General features: G+C 50.2%; 4 protein-coding genes across 4 annotated transcripts; all 4 read left to right on the top strand.

Moving 5' to 3' along the window:
* The first annotated feature begins 251 nt into the window (after positions 1 to 251).
* SETTUDRAFT_114861 (uncharacterized protein) lies at positions 252 to 5,496 on the top strand. The gene is made up of 4 exons (XM_008027017.1): positions 252 to 3,292; positions 3,409 to 3,549; positions 3,597 to 3,742; positions 3,788 to 5,496. Exons 1-4 carry the CDS (start codon positions 406 to 408, stop codon positions 5,066 to 5,068), a joined length of 4,455 nt encoding a protein of 1,484 aa, XP_008025208.1. The 5' UTR covers positions 252 to 405; the 3' UTR covers positions 5,069 to 5,496.
* Positions 5,497 to 7,286: 1,790 nt separating this feature from the next.
* SETTUDRAFT_19048 (uncharacterized protein) lies at positions 7,287 to 8,626 on the top strand (the record flags this gene model as incomplete). The annotated part of the gene is made up of 3 exons (XM_008026676.1): positions 7,287 to 7,460; positions 7,597 to 8,557; positions 8,607 to 8,626. 3 exons carry the CDS (start codon positions 7,287 to 7,289, stop codon positions 8,624 to 8,626), a joined length of 1,155 nt encoding a protein of 384 aa, XP_008024867.1.
* A 1,063-nt stretch (positions 8,627 to 9,689) lies between these two features.
* Positions 9,690 to 11,761, top strand: SETTUDRAFT_134684 (uncharacterized protein). The gene is made up of 4 exons (XM_008027016.1): positions 9,690 to 9,977; positions 10,045 to 10,576; positions 10,631 to 10,960; positions 11,011 to 11,761. Exons 1-4 carry the CDS (start codon positions 9,719 to 9,721, stop codon positions 11,705 to 11,707), a joined length of 1,818 nt encoding a protein of 605 aa, XP_008025207.1. The 5' UTR covers positions 9,690 to 9,718; the 3' UTR covers positions 11,708 to 11,761.
* A 1,907-nt stretch (positions 11,762 to 13,668) lies between these two features.
* On the top strand, positions 13,669 to 14,408 carry SETTUDRAFT_30864 (uncharacterized protein; the record flags this gene model as incomplete). The annotated part of the gene is made up of 2 exons (XM_008026802.1): positions 13,669 to 13,808; positions 13,877 to 14,408. The coding sequence occupies 2 exons, from the start codon at positions 13,669 to 13,671 to the stop codon at positions 14,406 to 14,408; spliced, it is 672 nt and encodes a 223-aa protein (XP_008024993.1).
* Positions 14,409 to 15,717: the final 1,309 nt, after the last annotated feature.

Below are 15,717 nucleotides of genomic sequence, written 5' to 3'. Positions count from 1 at the left end.
GGGAAGGCCCACGGCTCACCCGAGCTCCTTGAACGCAACGCAACGCAACGCAACCCGCCCGTGAATGGCAGCGTGTGCTTGCGCGTCAGTCCCAGGCCCCCTCTGCCCACGCTCGCCTCAGCCGCTCCTGGTCACAACCAGGCAATACCTCGGTGTAAGTCTGCCTTAGTGCTCATCCGCCGCTGTAACGCTGCAGCATCGCTAAAGCATAGCTGCCGCCCGCGACCAGGCCAAGCTAACCCGCCAGACAGACAGCAGGTTTCCGCTCCCCTCAAGACCAGACACCTCCCGCCCGCTTCCACCTGTCCTCTTCCTCGCCTGCGAGCGCCCAATTGCGCGCGCTCTGTCCGTCGTGCAGCTGCCATATACCGCGAGCCGGTCGGACCTCCGCTCCACATTCCCGACATGGCCACCGAATCACGAGCATCCGAGCTGAAGCAGCAGGGCCTGCTCGATGCAGCAAAGGATCCCAACAGCTCCATCACGGCCCAGCAGGCGGAGCGTTCCATTGTGCAGCAGGCCCAGGCCGCCGGCAGCGCTGCCTTTCAATTCGACCCCAATGCCAGTCCAGAGGAGAAGCGGGCCCAGGCTCGATCGCGAGTCCCCCCGGGCTTCCACCACGAGCGAAACCCCAATGCAACAGCCCTGGTCACAGACACCGACGACAATGGCCCCAGCCAGTATGACCTGCCCACGCCCACCAAAGCCGGTGCTGTACTACCACCCGAAGCACCCAAAGAAAACGGTCACGCGCCCGGCCACTTCTTCGACGACGACGCGCGCTGGGAACGAGTCGGATGGGCGCCACGGTTCGGCATGCCGGGCTCGGAGATTCAGGAGGAGGAGCCCTCTCTGGCCGACCACCAGACGTGGCTGGAGGGCAGACTGGAGGACAAGTTCTTTGGTGACTGGTATCATAATACGGGCATCATCATCTTTGCCTGTCTGAGCTCGTGGGTTGTCGGTGTCCTGGGCGGTGGGCTGGGCTGGATCATGATATTCATCGCCGTCTGCGGAACCTACTATCGAACCTCGATTCGTCGCGTGCGCCGCAATGCGCGAGACGATCTCAATCGCGAAATGGCAAAGAACAAGCTGGAGACGGATACCGAGACCCTCGAGTGGATCAACAGCTTTCTGGTCAAGTTTTGGCCCATTTACGCCCCTGTCTTGTGTGACACCATTGTCGGCACTGTAGACCAGGTCCTCTCCACATCGACCCCAGCATTCCTCGACAGCCTGAAGATGAAGACATTCGTCCTCGGAACGAAGCCGCCGCGATTGGAGCACGTCAAAACGTACCCCAAGACCCAGGACGACATTGTGCTCATGGATTGGAAATTTAGCTTTACGCCCAACGACACGGCTGACCTCACCTCGAGGCAGATCAAGAACAAGATCAACCCCAAAGTCGTGCTTGAGATTCGCGTCGGCAAAGGCCTCGTTAGCAAAGGTCTAGACGTCATTGTCGAAGACATGGCCTTTTCCGGTCTCATGCGCCTCAAGTTCAAGCTGCAGCTGCCCTTTCCCCACATTGAAAAGGTCGAAATGTCCTTTTTGGACCGCCCCACCATTGATTATGTGTGCAAGCCCCTGGGCGGAGAAACATTTGGTTTTGACATCAACTTTATTCCCGGATTGGAAAGCTTCATTATGGAGCAGATCCATGCCAATTTGGGCCCCATGATGTACGACCCCAACGTTTTCCCCATTGAGATTGCCAAGATGTTGGCTGGCAACCCTGTCGATCAAGCGATTGGCGTTTTGCAAGTCCATTTCCACGGTGCACAGGGCCTCAAGAATCCCGACAAGTTCTCTGGTACCCCCGACCCATATGCCACTGTTTCCATCAACAACCGCAATGTGCTCGGACGTACCAAGACTGTTCATGAAAACCCTAACCCGAGATGGAATGAGACTGTCAACATCATCATCACATCGCTCAAAGACTCGCTCACCATCAACATCTTCGACTACAATGACATTCGAAAGGACAAGGATCTCGGCACCGCTACCTTTGCCCTGGAACAGCTCGAGGAGAATCCTGACAACGAAAATCTACAGCTTGAGGTCATGTCTGGCGGTCGAGCGCGGGGTCTGGTTACAGCCGACATTCGCTTCTTCCCGGTTCTCGAAGGCACTACACTGGAAGATGGCACCAAGGAGCCACCGCCAGAGTCGCGCACGGGTATCTGCAAGTTTACTGTAGAGCAGGCCAAGGACATGGACGGCAGCAAGAGCTTGATTGGACAACTGAGTCCATATGCAGTTCTCCTTCTCAACGGACACGAAGTCCACAAATCGCGTGTCATGAAGCGAACCAACCAACCCATCTGGCCAGATGCGACCAAGGAGATGCTCATTACTGACCGCAAGAAGGCCAAGCTGGGTCTTGTTGTCAAGGATGACCGCGACCTTGCAACTGATCCGATCCTTGGTACTTATCAAATTACGATTGACGACATGCTGGAACTGATGGCCAAGGGCCACGAATGGTTTAATCTTGCCGGTGCATCGAGTGGCCGTGTAAAGATGAAGCTCGACTGGAAACCGGTCGCGCTCAAGGGATCTGTGAATTCAAGTGGCTACCTGACGCCCATTGGTGTCATGAGACTGCACTTCCAGAGCGCTCGTGAGCTGCGCAACCTTGAGGCGCTCGGCAAGTCGGACCCATATGTCCGCGTTCTGCTGTCTGGTATCGAAAAGGGACGTACTGTCGTGTTCAAGAACAATCTGAACCCAGACTGGGACGAGGTCATCTACGTGCCTGTCCACACTCCCCGCGAGAAGCTTACACTGGAAGTCATGGACGAGGAAACTCTTGGCAAAGATCGCCCATTGGGACACATTGAGCTTTTGGCTGGCGATTATATCACGCAAGATACGAATGGCGAATATCTTGTCTATGAACAAAAGCAGCCCGTGGCAGCACCTTTGAGGTTGAGTGGGCACACTCAATCCAAGGGTACGCTAAACTACACTTGCTCCTTCTACCCTACCTACCCGACCTGGGATCCCGAGGAAGACGAAGAAGAAGAGAAGAAGGAGGTTGCAACCAATGGCAGTACCCGCCCTCCGTCTGAAGCCTCCAAGACCAGTCATCAGCGTGTTACATCTGGCTCATCTGCCATCAGCAGAGCAGATACCGTCGGAACTATTTCTTCGCTCAAGTCGAGCGAGAAGGACATGATCAAGGAGCTTGAGAATAATGAGCAAAGACAGGAAGAGGCTGTTGAACAAAAGAAGGAGATTGAGAAATTGAGGCTTACCCAGGACAACTTGCAGCAGTATGGTAGGTTGCGCGGCCATTGTGGGAATGAGGAATTGGGCTGGCTGAGTTGGTCGCCCCGACCGCAGCCCCGTATCCTGTATTCTTACAATTTTAGATGACTTTACTGACGTTTGCAGAATCCGGTTTGCTGGTATTCAAGCTCATTGATGGCGAGTTTGCTCGGACTGGCGCTCACGTCGATGTTATTATGGATGACATGGCATATGCCAGCTATTCCAGCACCAAGATCAGGAGTAACAAGATGGTCTTCAACGATGGTATGGAAAAAAAGATGTTCTTATTGCACGATGCTGACACGACGTAGTTGGAGATACCATGATTCGAGAACTCGACTTTTCCAGGATCACTCTCCGTATCATTGAGCATGTTGATAACGACGGTGAGGACCATGGCGATCACGTTGTCGCCAAGTTGACCGGAAATACTATCGATACGTTGCGAAGAGCTTTGGTAAGTCTCTACAAGCTCGATACAGGATGCGTACTGACTGCTTAGTACACGCCTACCCAATTCACTCTGAAAGACAAGAACGGGCGTGAGAACAAGATTACGGTCCTGCTCAAGTACATTCCTGTCAAGATGCGTCTCGATCCTAGCGAGTCTTTCAACAACCAGGGTACTCTTCGAGTAGATGTGCTTGATGCAGCGGATCTGCCTGCAGCTGACCGCAACGGCTTCTCGGATCCTTACTGCAAATTCATACTCAACGACAAAGAGGTGTACAAGACGAAGACGCAGAAGAAGACACTCCACCCTGCCTGGAACGAGTATTTTGAAGTGCCAGTACGAAGCCGGACAGCAGCCGATTTTCTCGTCAACGTCTTTGATTGGGACTTTGGTGACAAGGCCGATTTCCTCGGCAGGGCCAACATCAACCTGGAGATTTTGGAGCCCTTCCAGCAGCAAGAAGTCACGCTCGCACTGGACGGAAAGTCTGGTGCCATTCGTCTACGCATGCTGTTCAAACCAGACTATGTCATGCGCTCTCGCCAGGGCTCAAGTACCTTTTCTGGCACCTTTGCAGTTCCAGGCAAGGTGATTGGTGCTCCTGTAAAGGGGGTCGGTAAGGGTGCTGCTTTTGTGGGCGGTAATGTCGTTCGTGCAGGAACCTTCCTCGGCCGTGGTTTCAAGCGTAGAAAGTCTCGTGGTGAAGCTGGTGGCGACGACGAACCCGAGCGTCCAGACACTGCTGACCGGCCATCGGCTGACACGCCCATCATCTCCATTGAAGGCGAGCCCAACACACCACCAAGAGAGAGCACAAACCATAACAGGCATCGTTCTCTGGGTGCACAGAGTTTCTCAAGCCGCTACGGTGACGGCATTGGCGGGGCCGAGCACGGCACAGCCAGCATTACCGTTCTAAGCGCTGACGGCTTCCCTCCAAACACCAACCTCCGAGCACACATCCAACTTGGCAAGAAGGAGATTCACAAGACAGATCACATCAAAGCCCCTCAAGGCTCTGTGGTATTTAACCCGTCTGAAGAAACCTTCAAGGCGCAATGTACCGCCGACGCCTTTTTCAAGATCATCGTCAAAGACCACTCCAAGTTTGGCCGCGACGAGGAACTCGGCGATGCCCAATTTACCGTCTCCGACCAGGGCAGTGGTAGCGAGCAAAACGTGGGCGTGGGCAGGGGCATGGTCACACTCCGCACTAGCTTCCAACCAGGCGATGCCACCAGTCAGCACGGCAGCGTCAGCCCACGACCCAGCAACAAGGAAAAGCGAGGCGGGCTGCTAAGGAGAGACCGGAGTACGACGCCTGCTTAGAAAGCACCTCATCGACTCTACCGGAAGAAAAGCTTGATATCTGGTGATGCCAGAGACGGAGACGAAGAAGTAAAGACTCTGAATGAGCAGGGAAGCACACACACCTTGTCGCTGCGGAATTGGATCGACAATGTCGAGGCCGGGAGACGGAGTTTTGTGCTTTGATTTTGTAGTCGTGCAAAGAGGAAATAAGGAATGGGATAGATGGATGGAATTTCTTTTTTTCCTTCTTCTTCTTCTTCTTCTTCCTCTCTCTACATCATCCGGCTAGGGTAGGAAAAAGCCGGGATGCTTTTTTTCCGTTTTTCCTCCCCTCTCTTCCTTGCTTCTCTTCCTTCCTATGATTGGTGGTGGTGGTGGTGGTCATGGTGTGGTGGTCACTTTGGCTCACTTCCCCCTCCCCTTGGCCCCCCCCTTTTTTTTCCGACCCAGCTTCTTGTACCTTGTAGTATTAATTTCTAAATTCTTTCCTTTTGCTCACCTCGTCTGTTTGTGTTGTTGCTATTGATGTTTTTTTAGTGATATCACGTAGGTGGTGTAGTGTAATCTAATGTATGGCATCATGTACCTGCGTGGGGTAGTCGGTACGTAGGTAGGTATGTAGGTAGGTAGTGGGTACATATTTCCCAAGTCTTGGTCTTAGTCTTGGTCTCGGTCTTAGGCTTAATATTAGTTTCAGTCTTTGACTCGTTCACACACACCTGCTAAATTCACATGTTCTTGCTTGTATGTACATCTTTCCTTACACACGCGCACGCATACATATGTGCATATATCTTAGTATGTTGAACCGTGCATGGATAGGAGTCTCTGCTTTGAAATGTATATAGCTGCGTAGATAGTCTTCTTCCTTGCTCCCTTCATTCTGTCGCCCATTGTCAAGGGCAAAGACATATTGAGTGTGCGTACTCAAGCGCGTCACGCTAGCTATCTGTATACACAGATCAGTACATGTACAGCAAGTTTACCTAGTGAATTGGATAAATCACACATTCTACATACAATGATCACGTCTAATCTCACTCTGCATATCGAATATAAACTATGCATATTACCATCTCGCTTGTCAACGTGAAAATGTATCTTTGGTGCTGTGTGTAGGGCGCCATCAAAATTAATTGCGTAGACGAAGATGTTGCTGCGAGTATTGATTAAGGGAAGTGTGTGTTATATACAAGTAGTTCTGGTGGATTGAGTTGCCATGGAAATGAATCTGGCCGTGTAATAAAACTAGAATTGGATAGAACAAGGAAGAAAAGAATGAAGAGAGGTACGATGAAAAGAGATACGAAGAAATGAAAAAGGACTGAGTAGAGGAAGAAAAAAGATGGTGAGATCAGCATAAAAGGTCAGAGAGTAGAAATATGCATATCGAGATAGGGCAGGGGGAGAGGATCTAATATTCGCAGACTAGATCTAGTATGTCTTTCGTATGCTCGTCAAGGTTGTATCGGTCTGCTTGCGTAGAGGGATGTTTCGACAGGACTGTTTTATTGATTTGATGTCTGAAACAAGGTTGTATATAGCAGTAGTACGTACTGCCCAAACATGAAAAGGCTGGAGGTAACTGGGGACCACGAGAGTCTGTTTCGTCCAAGGGAGAAGAGGGCATGAGACTTTTATCAAGTGGTTGATTGACTAATTGGTTGATTGTTGGAGAGACAATGTTAGTCTAATGACGGGGATAATGTGTGCTAGCTGCAAAGTCTCTTGAGTGTGCAGTAGTGAACATGGTCGTGATACGAGGAAGGCGGTTTGGTGGAGAGAGGAGAAAGAACTCGGATAGGATATGCGTTATGCAGGTTGCAAAAAAAAATAAGAATCCTAGTCCTTTTTCTGTGATACGATAGGTGTTTTTGATCTTGGAAGTATTATGTATGTGTAATGCGAAGGATATGCTGTCTTATGTCTTGGTAACAGGAGAGGAGTATCATGTTCGTGGGTCTTGACACACACGACTGTTCACCACATGCCATAATTAGAATCAAGTGATGAGTGAGGTTTCTCCAGGCTGGTCAGTGCGAGTAACTATACCGATGACGTACAGAGGTGAAGTGAATGTGAAAACACAAGAACACGTTTGCTTAATCCGCTCTGTGACCTCGCTAGGCTGCAAGTCTTGCCGCGCAAACAACCTCTCCCTGTTTGCTGAAATTGCGTCTACTTCAACTCGCACCCTCAACTCTACTCACCGACTCAATCCAATCCGACCAGAAATATGCCGACATCGTCAAGAACAGAGCCGCCTGGAAATCTTGACCTCGAGTGGGCTAGTCGGGAGCTCATCCCGTTCCTAGAGCTCGTGTTTGGCGAGCAATATGGGCGGGAGAAGAGGCCGACATCTCATTGGGTCCATATGGTGCTCTTCGCTCGATTCAAGCTAGACCGGATTGTGAGTATCCTTCGCACTGTTGATTTGACGGACGTACTCCAGGCCCATCGCCCGTTGCTCATGTATCCGAGTGGCGGAGGTGGTATGTTTGGAATACACCGGATTACCTGACCTGTATGCTGAGTTCACGTCGCAGCCTTTCTACGAAGACTTTCCATCCACCATCGAACGACTGCGCTTGTGTCTCGTCAACCCGGATATCCTAACGCCATCTGAGCGGACCAAGTTCACGCGCGTCATCAAACAGGGTGAGCAGTTGTGTATCCGCATCTTTGTTCGACATGCGATCCGACATGGAACATACGATCTGTACTCGCTAGGGCCAGACGCAAGCCCGGATTTCCCACGACCAGGAAAGACTGATGGCGATTCCCAACCTAAGCGCAAGTTTCCCAACTCGCAGCATGTGGCAGCGATGGACGCCCTGCGGAACCAGCTCAACGGTACCAGCATTAGTGATAAGGAGGGGGAAACAGACAAGAAGAGGAACAACGCCGAACATGGCAGTGATCCTGGCCATCCTAGGCACCGTCGTAACGGTCTTGGGGTGCAGTCAGGTAGACCACCACATGCTATTGGTGGCTACAACGTTCCTTCGGGTTATGTTCCTAATGCACCTCACACAGGTCGTATTCCGTCGAGAACACCGATGACTTGGTCGCAGTATGATTCAGGATCAATGAGTGGGTACCATCAGCCTTACGGCCCATACACAGGTTCGTACGGCATGTATGGACCCCATATCGCTGCGCCAATGCAGATGGACATGCCGCAGTACCAGCAGCAAGTTTTTCCACACATGCAAAACCACAATGGCGGCGATCCTTCCTCTTACCAATGGACCTATGGGGCGTGGACCGGCTACCAAATGCCATATCAACTGCCTCAAGCCAACTCTTTTCCATCGGCGACGGGCACCAACTACGCGGCCCAACCACTGCAAGCGCCGGCCCTGAACCAACAAGCATGGCATCCTCGATTGCCCAGGCAGGTTTATGGTGCTACCGCGCCGGGACAAGAACAAGATGCAGTGCATGGATTAGGTGCACCTGCTCACGTGTCGCATCCCAACATGCACATGCGAGATTTCACCCAAGGTACGGCCTCCCAGAGTATCCAAAAATGGAGACTACTGACCCACTCTAGAACATGCACGGAGAATGTGATCATCTCCCGGGAGGCGATCTCGCAAGCAACAGGATTCGGTGAGCCCGACCAAAGGAAAGATAAGACGCCTTGCAGGACGTGGTGGCAACTGCATATTGGTAATGCTTTGCGATGGCAGATGTATGTGTAAAGATCTCGATCCATTGGCATCGGCCGGGCGGATTGATGGTGTGAAGGAATGGTCGTGGTAGTTGTATGCTGCAATCTGTCCTCAGTCTGCGCTCCACCTGAGTGTGCCGCACTCAGCGCATGGTTAGAACTCTCTGTCCCTGTTGCTCTTCCTGATACACTGGTTAGCCATCATAACCGCGCCCCATTGATTGTCTTCCTGCGCGTAGTCAATTGTAGAAGGAGGTTTGGGATAATCAAACGCTTATCCTGACCGTGCCACCACCAAGCCCTTGGCCTGCGCACTCACGAGAGCTTCCGTCCAGTGAATGGTTGTGTAATCGGTGGGCCCGGAGGCTAAGGCGGAATGGGGAGGTGACAAGAGGAAGAGATGGGGAGCGACTTGGCACGTCGGGTGGGCTCCTGGGGAAGCTTTGACTGGTGTTATCTTTTTTCCGCTTAGCACTTCTTGGCACATCTTTTTCGAACGTTCCGCCGCACCACCTTGTTGCCCAGCCTTTGCGCATTCCTATCTTATCATTATCAAGGGGTCTCCCGTGGTCTTGGAATGCCTTCAACAGCGCGCTTAATGGCGGCAAGACGCCTAGCACGCTTTGCGGGGATCCTTCGACCGAACTAGCCAAGATCCTATGGGTCTGGAGTGTGGTTTTCAGGTGTAACGGTAACGATAACACGGCCTATGAGCGAACGGGAGGCAAGTTTGGTGGTGGATGCTTTGATAGCCGAGTTCCATTCACGTGGAACTCTTGTTCAATGGCTGGAAGAGCAGCTTTGCTTGTAACTATATATGAAGAGGGCCATTTACCCAGCCTCGCCCATTTGAAATTCAAATCCATTGCCTTTCTCAATTGATTTGCCTCCTGCGCCATCGATAGGGTTGCGCGAGTACAGTTCGCGAGCTCTGCGCCTTTTGTGATTGGCTTTTCTCAGGCAGACCAGATACCGGTCTGTCGCACAGCACAATGGCGGCCAACGCAGATGTCAAGGCATCTCTTGAAATTACCAAGGGAGCCACTTTGACCACCGATCCTGTTCCTCTGGATGTCAGCTCTACCTCATCCTACGACGACAACAACAATCTGTTGGGACCCGCTCCCACTGAGGAAGAATGGGCGACTCTTCTTAGGGTCCCTGGTAGGATCCCATGGCAGGCCTGGACTGTAGCTGTTGTTGAGTTTGTCGAGCGGTTCAGTTACTACGGTACCAGCGCTGTCTTCGTGAGTAAGTTGGGCGCAAGTCACGTGCACAAAAGTCACGTGCGCTGACTCTCACTGACCGCACTCGATAGACTTTATCCAAAAGCCACTTCCCCCCGGCTCCAAAACCGGTGCCGGCTTCCTCAAAAAACCTGGCTCTGGTGCTCTCGACATGGGTCAGCGCGCATCGACTGGTTTAACTACCTTTAACAATTTTTGGTCATACCTAACGCCCCTCGCCGGTGCCTGGCTGGCTGACGAGTACTGGGGACGCTACAAAACCATCCAGTACTCCAACATTGTTGCAATCATCGGCCATATCATCCTGATTATGGCTGCTATCCCTCAGGTCATCGTTAAGCCGAACGCTGCCATTGCCATCTTCTCCGTCGGCCTCGTCATCATGGGCATCGGCACTGGAGGATTCAAAAGCAATATCTCGCCCTTAATTGCCGAGCAATACAAGGACCAAAAAGCTTACGTTCGCGTGCGCAAGGACGGCAAAAAGGAGATTGTAGACCCGCCCACAACGACCGCCAGGATCTACATATACTTCTACTTTTTGATCAACTGCGGCTCTATCTGTGGATCCCTCGCAATGGTCTACGCTGAACATTTCTGCGGGTTGGAACTTCCCATCATTTAAGCCCTCAGAAAGTTGTGCTAACTCGAAATAAGGTTCTGGTTGAGTTTCACACTTCCTACGATCTGCTACCTACTATGTCCAGCGATCCTCATCGCAATGAAAAAGCACTACAAGCTCTCTCCACCAACAGGATCCGTCATGGGGAAAGCATTTAAACTCATAAGACTTGCTATCAAACACTCCCCACACAAGAATACGTTTAAGGATGATGGTTTCTGGGAGAGGGTTAAGCCCAGTGCTCTCCGTGCGAACAACAAACCCATTCCGGACTGGATGACCTTCGACGACGCATGGGTAGATGAAGTAAAAAGGGGCATTCTAGCATGCAAAGTGTTTCTTTGGTTTCCCGTTTATTGGCTAGCGTATTAAAATCCTCCTTTGAAAGATATTATATAATGCTAACTACGTGCAGATATAACCAAATGACGGGTAATCTTGTCTCCCAGGCCAATACCATGAATTTGGGCAAGGTACCGAACGACATCGTTTCGAAGCTGAATCCCCTATTCATTATTATCCTAATTCCGATTATGGACTTCATCATTTACCCTGGACTCCGAAAGGCAGGCATATTCCTTTCGCCAATCAAGAAAATTACGCTCGGATTTGCGCTCAGCTCTTTCGCCATGGTATCAGCATGCGTTACCCAGTATTACATTTACAAAATGTCACCATGCGGAAACAACATCAATGCACTCAGCAAAGAGCGCGACGACTGCAATGCTGACATTACCGTCTGGGTCCAAGTCGTTCCATATGGGTTGATCGGATTCTCCGAGATTATGGCATCCATCACCAAGCTTGAGTACGCGTACACCAAAGCTCCCAACAATATGAAGTCCACAGTCCAGGCTATCGCTCTATCAACTTCTGCAGTTTCGTCTGCACTGGGTCAAGCTTTTGTCGGTTTGTCCGAAGATCCCCTCCTGGTCTGGAACTATGGCTCCATCGCTGTTATTGCACTGGCGGGCGGTATTGGCTTCTACCTCACATTCCGCAAGGCAGATGCCCAGGAAGACGCCATGAACAACATAAAGGAGAGCACATACGTTGGTGGAGGAGAAGGTGGCGATGTCGAGAGCGTCAGTGTGAGGAACGAAAAGAATTAGAAAGGTGCTTCCTGGATGGAATTCGGAATCATCGTATAGTAATGAGATAGCAGTGGTTAAAATACAATGTAATCCTACCTGATACTTTCATTGGATACCTGGATATTCCCAGATTCCTCTAACCCGTCAGCACGTATGTATGGATATGGTGCGAGTATCCTACAGGTATTCCCTGTTGCAACCATATGATCAATTGCTATTCACTCTATTCCTATCCCTAGTATAGCGGCAGCATGTTGAAAACCGGTCCATGGCAGGACACGAAAAAAGTACGCAGGGCTCTTTCGCATCCCACTTAGTTCTTTGAAGAATGATAGCCGAAACCTTCGTCACCGAGATTGTACCTGTAGGTTGTGAATAACCAATAACGATAGGCTCATAATGTACTCACCTCCACTTCTCCTTCTGGCTCAGCTCATAGCAGAAGATGTTGACCTCTTATCATCAAAGCAGAGCCGAATCTTAAGCTCGGCTTCTTGCCAAAGGGTGAGCGACCGCCAAGCACGTCGTCAATCAGCAGTGATGGATCGCGCGCCCGAACAGATCACGCCTCATTGTCCGTCCAATGCATCTAGCTTCATAGACGTCATTCGTGACCACAATCGTCTCCTTGCCAATACTGGACTGCTCGTCCGATTTTCAGCTTTTTCCGCGACGATCTGGAGTAGCAATGTGCAGACCTTATGCCGGCCTTCTGGCATGTTTGAAGCTGTGGGAGATATATTTGGTAGTCCATCCCGTGACCATGCGCCAACCTGATTCCACGTGAAGTGCCCGACTGATGGAGAATATAGGCCAAGATACATGCCGCCTATTACGGTCTCCAAACTACATTCTGTTGGCGGTGGTGACCGGAAGGCTGAATGTGTACGGGTAGGCTTGGTTATACTATGGCTTTGTGAGCTTTTTGTACCAAGTGCTCTTCTTGCAGATTCTACTCACTTGTTGTCGTTGTCGACCCAGTTCAGCGAGATGACAGGTCGTTGCGATAGGGGAAGATAAAGTTGTAGAAAGTGCAGTCTGTATATATGTCGAAGGCCCATTCGGAGCCTTGGAGCCCTTAGCAGAATGGTGCTAGGTCTGTATATTATGTAGCTGCCCCGAGGTGGAGCTTCAATTAACAATATATACTTCACACTCTTCAATAAAAGTGTTGTATCAAAGGCTGCAGGTGAGGGGATATGTAGTGGTAAATAGGTTGAGTCTAAAGCGATCAAATTTTCAGGACCCTCTTTTATTTCTTTACATCAACTGGAAATCGGTTTATTTGTGTTCACGGGGCTTCGCTTGATGAGTGAAAGTACAAAGCTTAGCGTATGGCCTTTCACTATTTGCTTGGGCACGCTGTGATGCGATTACTTGCCAATCCCGTACTTGAAAGGCGTTGAGATCTCTATCTCTCAGTTCAAACGTCTGTCAGATGATTGTATACTTGTAGATTTACGTTTGATTGCCTCCACAGATGGAAGTGAATACATTGGTGCAGGGCTTTTTCTGGACAATAACTATTCATTTTAGATATACATGAAATGAAAGCAAGAGAGAGGTCTTCAAAAGCGCACATCAGTATGGGGGTATTGATTGTAGTACCATCAAACTACTGTGCTAGCTCAAATGTGCCTCACCAAGCCAGAGATTTGATTGTCTGGAAGTTGAAATTGTTGCCGTCCTATCCATGCCGCTATTATTCTATGACGTGATAGAAAACAAAGTTCTTTGTGCTTCCATAGAGTCACTAGTGAAAATAGTGGAAAGAAATTCGGTGAAGCAACCCACTTGCTAGTTCTGGTGAGGTAACGTGGGTATAGCCGCGGGTCTGTTTGCACCTGCGCGTCTTAGACTGTCAGGCGAGGTGTTACAAAGCTTGGCACACAGCCTACAGCCTACTCCTACTTTCGCTCGCCGTTCGATTCCAAACTTTCTAGATTCAACTTAATTCAAGGAAAAGTCATCAGTCGGATATGTCTATGCAACCCGTAACATTCTCTTTCAAAGACCCGCATGGTAACCGGCTCTATAAAGAGCAGTACGAACACGCAGGCACTCTCTACGACGAGGGTCGCGATGACGAATGTCTGGAAGCAGCAAAATACAACTTGACGTAAGTGCACGGCATCTCAGAAATCCTGATCGCTTTTTTTACAGCTAACTGTTTTTTGGTCATGTTAGGGATCCTACCCTCCCTCCTTACTATCGAAGCAAGGACTATATTCTCATCGTATATGCCGTGAAAAGCTGGACTGCCGCAGAACCGTACCTGGACAAGGCTAAGGAAGAGTATGCTAAGTGTCGTACTTGGGCAGCAAGGCTGGAGGATGAAGATGACCTTCGTGTGCTAGAAAAGATACGACAGGAACTGGAGCGGTTTGAAGACGCCAGGAGGGAAGATCTTGAAGGCCCTGTATTCGGACCCGCCACCGACGCAGAATACGATGAGCACGAAGGGAGGGGTAGAGAGATGCACGGAATTGTCGACGATGACGAAATTATGGAGGATGATAAACATGACGAGCCTGGACATCACTGTGAAGGCCCGGTTGAGCTTGCTCAAGTCGAGAAGGAGGACGAAGGGAACGTGGAACATCTCAATCTTCCCATTCACTCTAAAAACAAGGCTACCAACACATCAAACGCCAACGGCACCGCAGTTGCTGAAGACGCCACTGCAACTCTCACGGCTCATGGAAACGAAAATACGTAGCTGCGCCGCAAAAGGAGCTGAAGCTTCAGTAGGAGTGAGGTCGTGAACGTGCACGTTTTCACCGGGTCTCTGGGCAGAAGCGATGGCGCAGCTCTCAAGCGCAATCGGGCTATGGATGGATAGAGGGCAGTGAACATGCAGGTAGTCCAGGACAGCTCAGCTGCTTTATCATAGCTTAGCAAGATGCTGGTACTGTAACTACATATCATGGCATAGTAGATGCACAGGATTGATTTCGGGTTTGGTATCAAGAGGATAGCTATCAAAGGTAGAGAAAATTGAACGATTCCTACTGGAAACCCTTGCTGTGCTGTTGTTTCCTACTCCCATTGATTGCGCTTTTAAATGACATGATGAAAACACGATCTCTCCCTTGTATGTCGAGTCTCAGAGAAAGTTCGAAAAGGTTGGTAAGTCATGGCCAATCCTTTGGTCGGAAGATGTGACACTGGGTTGGAACCGATACCGTATTCTTTATTAGTACACCAGATAATCCTTTCAAATAAATCACCATGCGCTGAATCAACAATTTACATTTGTGAAAGCTTGGTAACAACGCATTTGCTCTCATATATAACCACACTGAAACCAAAACATCAACACCTAATCGCTCCACAAACTCCCCCCAACCCATTTCCAAATAATGTTCCTTACCAAAAGCCGCCCAAATACACAACTTACTCCGTCCTCTTCCACCCCCCAGCCGGTGGCTGCCCCGGAACAGTCTGGCCACAGCAACATCCATTGTTCACGCACTGGCATGCTCCCGTGAAACCCTGTTCCCAGAGTCAGCCAACCAATCATAAACTTCACCTTACAATCCATCCAGATAAATACCGCTGGGCAGGAATGATAAGAGGGAAGCCAAAAAAACTACACCTACATTACACGGACACTCGACGCAAGCAATGTGAATTGTGCCTTCAGCATCGCTGTCTGCGCGGGTAGCTAGAGTTTTGAAGGAGCGGTTGAGAGAAATCTACGGGGATGCCGATTAGCCCAGTTACTGGCGGGAGTGAGGTGTTGGGATCAGGGAAAGACGGATAAGACGTACGGCGCCTGGTGCTGCCAGAACGGTGGCTGTGTAGATTGATGTTGTAAGGAGGAGGAAGAACTTCATTGTGGGTGATATTAATTTCCTATCGTATCTGGTTTGAATGATACTGTGTGTTGAGGAGCGTAGACTTGAAGATGTGCTGTCTGATGCCTTTGTACAGGTTGATGCTACACTTATTATTATTATTGTTCCATTAGAGTCTAGTGAGCTCGAGGCTATGTAAGACTTTGGCCGAGGCCGTTTACTAACTAG

Source organism: Exserohilum turcica (assembly GCF_000359705.1).
Source record: "Exserohilum turcica Et28A unplaced genomic scaffold SETTUscaffold_2, whole genome shotgun sequence".
Lineage (NCBI taxonomy): Eukaryota > Fungi > Ascomycota > Dothideomycetes > Pleosporales > Pleosporaceae > Exserohilum > Exserohilum turcicum.
Note: the sequence above shows the minus strand (reverse complement) of the source record. Positions and strands in the feature narration are given on the sequence as shown.